The 9,059-nt window shown below is 38.4% G+C and overlaps 1 protein-coding gene across 10 annotated transcripts in view; it reads left to right on the forward strand.

The window, feature by feature from the left end:
• ABCG2 (ATP binding cassette subfamily G member 2) overlaps positions 1 to 6,591 on the forward strand; it is a 130,553-nt gene extending 123,962 nt beyond the window's left edge. For all 10 annotated transcript variants that reach the window (XM_045056108.1, XM_045056107.1, XM_045056106.1 and 7 more), the window contains 3 exons: positions 3,714 to 3,803; positions 4,686 to 4,768; positions 6,373 to 6,591. In XM_045056108.1, the coding sequence (XP_044912043.1) occupies positions 3,714 to 3,803; positions 4,686 to 4,768; positions 6,373 to 6,520 (321 nt within the window). In that variant the 3' untranslated portion in view covers positions 6,521 to 6,591. The remainder of the gene's footprint in view (positions 1 to 3,713; positions 3,804 to 4,685; positions 4,769 to 6,372) is intronic.
• The last annotated feature ends 2,468 nt before the right edge of the window (positions 6,592 to 9,059 follow it).

A 9,059-nucleotide genomic window follows, 5' to 3' on the forward strand; every position in this document is an offset into this window, starting at 1 on the left:
TTGACAAAGTATTACATCCATTCATGATAAAAATTCTCAACAAAGTAGGGTTGGAGAGAATATACCTCAACATAATAAAGGCCACATAAACCCCACATCCTCAATGGGGGAAACAGAGGTTTTCCTCTAAGGTCAGAAATTAGGGATGTCCACTCTCACCACTTTTTTTTCAACATAGTACTGGAAGTCCCAGCCACAGCAATCAGACAACAAAAAGAAATAAAAGTCATCCAAATTTGTAAGGAAGAAGTAAAAGTGTCACTATTTGCAGATGACATGATACTCTATATAGGAAGTTTGAAAGACTCCAAAAAATTTTACTAGAACTGATACATGAATTCAGTAAAGTCACAGGATACAAAATCATCATACAGAAATCTGTTGCATTTCTATACACCAATAATGAAGCAGCAGAAAGAGAAATCAAGCAACCAATCCCATTTAAAATTGCACCCAAAACCATGAGATATGTAGGAATAAACTTAACCAAAAAGGTAAAAACATCTGTACTCTGAAAACTATAGAACGCTGATGAAAGAAATTGAAGAGGACACAAAGAAATGGAAAAACATCCCATGCTCATCAATTTGAAGAACACATATTGTTAAACTGTCTATACTACCCAAAGCAATCTACACATTTAATGCAATCCCCATCAAAATGCCACCAACATTTTTCACAGAGCTAAAACTAACAATCTTAAAATTTGTGTGGGACCACAAAAGACCCCGAATAGCCAAAGCAATCTTGAAAAAGCAAAGCAAAGCTGGAGGCATCACAATTCTGGACTTCAAGTTATAATACAAAACGGTAGTGATCAAGACAGCATAGTACTGGCACAAAAACAGACACAAAGGTCAATGGAACAGAATAGAAAATCCAGAAATGAACCCACAAGTATATGGCCAATTAATCTTTGGCAAAGCAGGAAAGAATATCCAATGGAAAAAAGACTGTCTCTTCAACAAATGGTGCTGGGAAAACTGGACAGCTGCATGCAAAAGAATGAAACTGGACCATTTTCGTACACCATACACAAAAACAAATTCAAAATGAATTTTCCTTTTCATCTTGTGAAGAATGTCTAAATGGCTGTCAGAATGGCTAAAATTAACAACGAAAGAAACAACAGTTATTGGTAGGGATGTGGAGAAAGGGGACCCCTCTTAGATTGTTGGTGGGAATGCAAACTGGTGCAGCCACTTGGAAAACAGTATGGAGGTTCTCAGAAAGTTAAGAATGGAACTACTCTATGATCCAATAATTGTACTCCTAGGTATTTACCCAAAGGATATAAAAATACAGATTTGAAGGGATACATGCACCTCTGTGTTTATAGCCACATTATCAACAATAGCCAAATTATGGAAAGATCCCAAATGTCTATCAACTGATGAATGGATAAAGAGGAGGTGGTATATATACACAATGGAATATTAGTCATAAAAAAGAATAAAATCTTGCCATTTTTAATGACATGGATGGAGCTAGAGAGCGTTAAGTGAAAGAAGTTAGAGAAAGACAAATTGCATATGATTTCACTTATATGTGGAATTTAAGAAACAGAATGAACAAGGAAAGGGAAACGAAAGAGAGAGAGGCAATCTGAGAAACAGACTCTTAACCATAGAAAATGTGATGGTTACCAGAGGGGAGGTGGGTGGGCAGATGGGTTAAATAGGTGATGGCAATTACAGAGTGTACTTGTGATGAGGACCAGGTATATGCAAGTGTTGCATCACTAAATTGCATACCTGAAACTAATATTACAGTGTATGTTAATTAGTTAGAATTTAAATATAAACTTAAAAAAAAACAGAAAATTTTTGATTTTAAGATTCCCTATATAAACAGCAGTCAATTGCCCAACTTCTATGCTAGTGTTAGAGAACTGCTGACTGGCTTAAGCAATAACTTAATGGTTTGGATGTATCTACTCCTTTCCAAGGGAATAGCTAAGTTCCATGAGAAACAAAATGGTCTGCAGTGTGGGTAGTCTGTCTTGGGTCCCTCCTGTATTTTGAAAAGGAGTGTCTAAAAATACTGAAACATTCCAGAGCCCGCACAGTACTGTGTCTCTGCCTTTCTGGGTTCCTGACATTCCCTTATATGAATATATTTCTACTTACCTTTTTTTTTTAAGTAGTTACTGAATCCTAATCTTACATGTCCCTTAATTTTACATGCACATAGATGAATCAATACATGAATCAACTAGTTACCACATTGCCCCCTACGACATGAAGTCAACAGGAATGCTTAGTCTATTAATATACATGTTCTTTCTGCTAGAATAGGAATAGATGTCTTTAAAAGGAAAATAATCATGGGGTGCCTGGGTGGCTTGGTCGGTTAAGCGTCCGACTTCGGCTCAGGTCATGATCTCGCGGTCCGTGAGTTCGAGCCCCACGTCGGGCTCTGTGCTGACAGCTCAGAGCCTGGAGCCTGTTTCAGATTCTGTGTCTCCCTCTCTCTCTGCTCCTCCCCTGTTCATGCTCTGTCTCTCTCTGTCTCAAAAATAAAATAAAAACGTTAAAAAAAATTTAAAAAAAAAAAAGGAAAATAATCAGCACAAACTTTGGCAAACTGTGAGTTTGAAATCTAAACATTATTGAGAAATTGATAAACCTTGCATGTATTTTCTATATTATCCAATAAATTACATGTCATCAATATATAAAAATGTCTTGTGTTTTATATTAGATGCTTCGTCTTATTATTTAAATGTTTGTATATAGAACTTTTAAAACCAGTCATAAAACCATGTTACTTAGAGACGCAGTGTGTGGTATAGTAAGCACCTGGTTAGGTGGAGTTCAAAAATATGTAGTCCCTCAGTGACATCAGGTTAATGTCTATCCCAGCATTCCTAGGGCCAGTTAGAAATTTTATATGAACCTCTTCTCATGTAGCCATCTGTTGCTGGAGTAATCCTTCCTGGGATCTTCATTGTCATACTGTTTTATGGTAGCTTTAAATTTTTTTTTTTTAATGTTTGTTTATTTTTGAGAGAGAGAGACAGAGCAGGGGTGGGGCAGAGAGGGAGGGAGACACAGAATCTAGAGCAGGCTGTCAGCATAGAGCCCAATGCAGGGCTTGAACTCATGAACCATGAGATCATGAGCTGAGCTGAAATTGGATGCTTAACTGAGCCACCCCGTCACCTGGTTTTTGGTAGCTTTAAATGAAGGTATTCACCATATTTTATGCCTCACTTCACCACATTGTGCTATATACCAGTTCCAGGCTGTAGGTTAAGTATGCATCCTGACCCCCAAACTATTTCTATAGTCATGCAGAGATAGAATGCAAACGTTTTTAAATAACAAATCATACTGTGTTTTGGAAATAGAGGAATGAGATGTTCAGGATATGATCTGGTGTATGTATTTGTGGGAACATATAGTGTCTGTATCGTGAGAACAGTCAGTACTTCTTGACCTTTCATTGTGTGCAGTTACAGAAAGTAGAAGCCTTGAAATTTAAGGGTCTTCCAATTAATGGCACATATATTATATATTGTCATTCCCTGAGAACCATAAACAGCCTCAGTGATAGAGAGGCATACTCATGCAAAGAGGAATGGAAGGAATGTCCAGAGTTGGTCTTAACAAATGTTTATAAAGGTTGTAGGGGACTTAAAGGAGGTATTCTCTGTAATTCTTCATGAAATCCCCTCACCAGGTCTGATTCTTGGTACTTTCTTTTTGTAGATATTTTCAGGGCTGTTGGTAAATCTCACAACCATCCAGCCTTGGCTATCATGGCTTCAGTACTTCAGCATTCCTCGATATGGCTTTGCGGTGAGTTTTCCTCATCTGTCTCTGTGATCCTAGCACCGGATTAATTCTAGGATTAGAATTCCCAAGCTAGGGACAACCAGAATAAAGCCTAACAACCTTGTCTCCCGCTGTGAACTGTGAAGGTCTCCAGGGGTTTCTTTTTTAGGAGCAATGGAGAGTTTTCTATTAAGCCTTAGATCACCTTGATAATCACCTGAGGTTTCCCCAGTTACCCAGTTGTCTGAAGGAGGTGAAGGGTGGGGAGATAACTCCTCATGAGGGAGAAAGATTAACTAATTGATATAAAGAAATATAGTTGTGTTTCAGTTCACTATGAAAATAGAGGATGGGGGGCCTAGAATACGTATTTTATATTGAATTCAGAAAGAAACAAACAAACAAAAAAACCCAAAAACAAAGAGCATATAATACAGCCACTATCTTGGTTTTAGAAAGCTAATCAACTCCAAAGAAAACTGTCTTAATATAGTATATTTGGGTTTCTAACTCCCAAGAATTAGCACTGGTTTTGATGAAAATAAACAAGAATAATACAAAAGATTCTCACCATAAATGAACGATAGTCACTGAGTACTGCTGTATGATTTTGAGTACACTGTGGGATTATAAAATTGGGGAGAGAAGAAGGAAGGAGCCAGAGGTCTCCCCTCTTTGCCAACTACTTTACTTCCCTTTGTTTTGGAAGCTAAAATCTCAACCTTAGACTACTCAGTTGCCAAGGAAAAGAATTTTAGGTGCTCTGGTGTGGCAGAGACTGTGAACGTGAAGCTTGGTTTGTTTGTAGAAATAGCAATAAAGATTAAACTAGGAGGGCATGATAATTCTTTGAAGTTTTTTGAAATTTAAAACTGTTTACCTTGCCCCATCCCCCTTGTGTTATAGGCTTTGCAGCATAATGAATTTTTGGGACAAAACTTCTGCCCAGGACTCAACATAACAACAAATAATACCTGTAGTTATGCGACGTAAGTTCATATTCAGTGTCGTAGTGGATTTGTTTACTATTGTGGTGTATGTAGAAAGCCCACTGGGCTGCTTGGCTGGTGTAGGTCCTTTCACTGACTTCTCTGGGTTGTACACCAGTGCCCATCTCCTTGGCATTTGCTTCAGTGAAAATTGTACTTCAGATGGAGAAATGTTTCTGATACGTTCATTGGGGGCCTTTAAAAAAGATTCATTGGCTGTTTTGATTGTGAGTTTTAGTTTTGACTTTCTGAACACTTGAGTTTGAAATGAGCTGCTTTGATATATTACCAAAGCCTTGGAATATTGGAATTGTATGGAGTGTGTGAAGTGCACGGATCCATAAACTTATGGCTTCCTGTAAGCCCAACCCAAGGCCAGGAGCAAGAGCTAAAAGGGCAGCAGAGGGGAGGATCATTGTCCTGCCGTGCTGTTGGCACTTGCCACTTCCTCCTGCATTTACTAGGAGACAATATGAAATCGAGGTCTACATGACTATCTTTTTTTCTTTTAAACTGACCCAGAACATCCTTTTTGAGGGATGTATCCTCCAAAGGAGGAAACACCTTTCAGTAAGCTGAGAAAGAAGTCCCATTTTTTTGCATAATGTCAAACAGAAATGCAGATTTTGATAAAATCAGAGGATGTTGTTTTAAAAATTGAATAACCCTTTTCTTGTCGATGATTGTTGTTAATGGTTTGATTTTGCTACATCGATCAATGAAAGAAAAGAGAATGCTGGTATCCAGAATCTCATGAACTATTCTCAAGTAGAATAGAAATAATTCTTAGTAATAGGGCAAATTGTTATTTTGAAGTATTTCTGAAAAACCTGTATGAAGAGAAGTTTTCTGCCCACTCTCTTTTGTCTGGGTATAACATTTTTGGAGGAGCTGCACACACATGGCGTACCAGGTAGTATGGCTGCACCAGGTAGTTTTAGGACCAGGTGCTTTTCTAAACTGTGGCAGGGCCGCTCCATCCTGCTCTAGCTCAGCCCCCACCGAGGCTTACACCTGATTAGGTGGGCCTGCTGGTGATGTCCTGCTGCTGAGTATCTGCAGTGCTCATTCCAGCCCTGCTTGGAGAGCAGCGGGGGCAGGAAGCCCTCGCTCACCTCTTTTCCTAGCTTTAGAATTCTTAGCGTGTGTTTCTTTGTACATCTGGTTGGTGGGTAGTGAGCTCTGTAAAGAGCTTTGATCAACTTGGTAGGGGCCTTAGATGTCATCTGTTAAAACTGAGGTTTTCCCTGTCAGGAGTGAGAGCAGCATCAGAGATCTGAAAACAAATGAATTTGGAGAGATTAGCGACTGGGTTCAAAGTGTGAATCGGTGGACTTGGCCAAGTTCCTTAAACCTTAGTCTCTTCATCTTTTTAAATGGGTATAATATTTATTTCACTGGGTTGTTTCAGGGATTAACTAAACTGTTACATATGGACTGCTTAGCATAGTATCCAGCAGAATTGTAAGCCCTCCTTGTTACCCATTATATATAAAGGCATAGTTCTTTAAGACTTGGAACCTATGGGAACTGTGAATACATTGAGAGTAAAACTTGACAGATAACTAAGGATAAAGTTATATTCTTTTTCTGTTGAATTTCAGATGTACTGGCGAAGAATTTTTGGTAAACCAGGGCATCGATATCTCCCCCTGGGGCCTGTGGAAGAATCACGTAGCCTTGGCATGCATGATTGTTATCTTCCTTATAATTGCCTACCTAAAATTGTTATTTCTTAAAAAATTTTCTTAAATTCTTCTTGAATTTACATGATTTATGTGCACATTAAATAGGGAGTGTCTTGATTTATTTTAAGCATTCAATGAAGTGTTTTTGTCGTCTCTTCATTTGGCATCATACTGTTCAGCAAGAATTATTTTTCCAGAAACCGCAGCGAACTGATTTATACATGAAAGAACTCAAGTCATAAACTAGTGATATTATGGACTGTGTATTAGTTCATCTGGTCATACAGTAACCATGGGGAAGACATCTAGTTTATCAACCTAAAACAGAATTGAATACTGGGAACTTGTGACAAGTTATTAATATTTCTGGTATTAGTTTCCTCATCTTTAAAATGAATAGAGGGTTCATTGCCCTCCAGCTCCAGTATTAGATGAATCTGTGATTTGCCATTATTTAATAAATCATAATAACAAATGTACAGATGCAGTGGTGGAAGTACGAAATCTAATCTATGTTGGAAAAACCCAGTGTTATTTACAGGGCAAAAAAAAACCCCACTGTAATAGAAAAAGCTTTGATGAGCCTTTTAAGATTATTAGAACATACTGAGATTTCTCTAGTGGAATCAGAGCCCCTCAGGGGTCTCTGCTGGCCTTTGTAGGTGTGGCGGACTGGGAGTTGTGACCCTTGCTGGGGCAGTTCAGTGGCCTGTGATCAGGGCAAGGATCAGAGCCTCCTGGGGCACTTTGCTCAAATACAGATGGCCAGGCCCTGTGAGCCCCGCTGCATCAGCATCTCCAGGGTTACTCCAGAAAGCCCCGCCCATGCCAGGACCTGGTCATTTCCAAGATCCTCTCTGCCTCTGAAAACTTAGTTATGATACACTCCCTGTCATAACTGCCCCCGTATAGACTTTTTCATTCCTACATATACATCTCTTATTCATGGATCTTCTCTTTGTTCTAACCCTTATCAGTAATAGGGAACTATTTCTTAACTTCTTTTTTTTATATATAATTTTTTTTAATGTTTATTTATTTTTGAGACAGACAGAGCACGGGAGCAGGAGAGGGGCAGAGAGAGAGGGAGACACAGAATCTGAAGCAGGCTTCAGGCTGTGAGCTGTCAGCACAGAGTACGACATGGGGCTCAAACTCATGAGCTGTGAGATCATGACTTGAGCTGAAGTCGGACGCTTAACCTAGTGAGCCACCCAGGCGCCCCTTAACTTCTTTTTTATTGAAGGGTCATGTGGGGAAAAGTATAGTCCAGTGAAGTATCAAAAAAGGAACACGCTGGTGGAACTACCAATCTAGGCAAAGAAACAGGATGTTAGCAGCGCATGGATGCCCCCTGCGTGCCCCCTCCCGATCACTACTTCCTTCTCTCTGTGCTATTTCTGAAATGATGCTTGTATACTCCTCTTTGTTGCTGTTCTCCTGTTTTGTGTTCCTGTGTGCATAGGTCCAGCCTTACTTAAGTCCTTTCCTCCCCCTTTTAATGAAGTATTAATTTTGGAATAATTTTAGATTTAACAGAAGAGTTGCAAAGATAGTATGGAAAAATTCCCAGATACACTTTACCCAACTTTCCTTACTAACATTTTATATATCATGGTACATGTCAGAAGAAGTTAACATTGGTACATTATTATTACTTAAACTATACACTTTATTCAGATTACACTAACATGCTTAGTCAAAGGATCCACTTCAGGGGATCGGATTGCAATGAATCCTCCTTTTTATGAAAGTAAACATTTTTCAGAATTGAGGTTGAGGATCACCAGTGTGGACCCTTTGCAACTGGTCATCTTGAAGTATCACTTAGTGTCATTGGGTGCCCTGCCATATTGTCACAATATCAGTCCAGGGAGGGACATAACATTATATATATATATATATATATATATATATATATATATTTCATAACATTGTATTTTTCAGAAACTTTTTTTAATGATGTTTCATTAATGCACTGTCTTGTAACATGTTGTCACACACTCTTTTTACCCTATTATGTGACCATTAGGGTTAATCAGTTTTTCCTGTTCTTGGTGTATAACTCTGGCTTCCTCATAGTTCTCTGTATACACTCTTCTCCCATTATACAGAGAGTAATATCTGTGCTTCACACACAAAATACACTTAACAGAAGAAACAAAACAGCCCAATAGATTAACACTCACTTTTAAAATAAGAAAGAGGGTCATGGTTCAGTGTCTGACATCAGCTCAGGTCATGATCTCGTGGTTATTGAGTTCGAGCCCCACATCCAGCTTGCTGCTGTCAGCCTGTCAGAGCAGAGCCCACATTGGATCTTCTGTTCCCCTCTGCCCCTCCCCCACTGGTACTCTGTCAAAAATAAACATTTAAAAAATGAAATAAAAAAGAATTTAAATGTATCCTCTTATACCTATCATCCTTTTATAGTGCAATTTCCTTATATCCTTTTTATATAATTCTGTTTTTAATTATGGTAAACCTATAACATAAAATTTGCCATCTTAATGGGTTTTAAATTAAGGACCATTTTTAAAAGTAACGTAAAAGCGTATATCCTATAAAGTATAAAAGAACATACTAATTTATAGAAATTTAGA

This window comes from Felis catus, chromosome B1 (assembly GCF_018350175.1).
Source record: "Felis catus isolate Fca126 chromosome B1, F.catus_Fca126_mat1.0, whole genome shotgun sequence".
NCBI lineage: Eukaryota > Metazoa > Chordata > Mammalia > Carnivora > Felidae > Felis > Felis catus.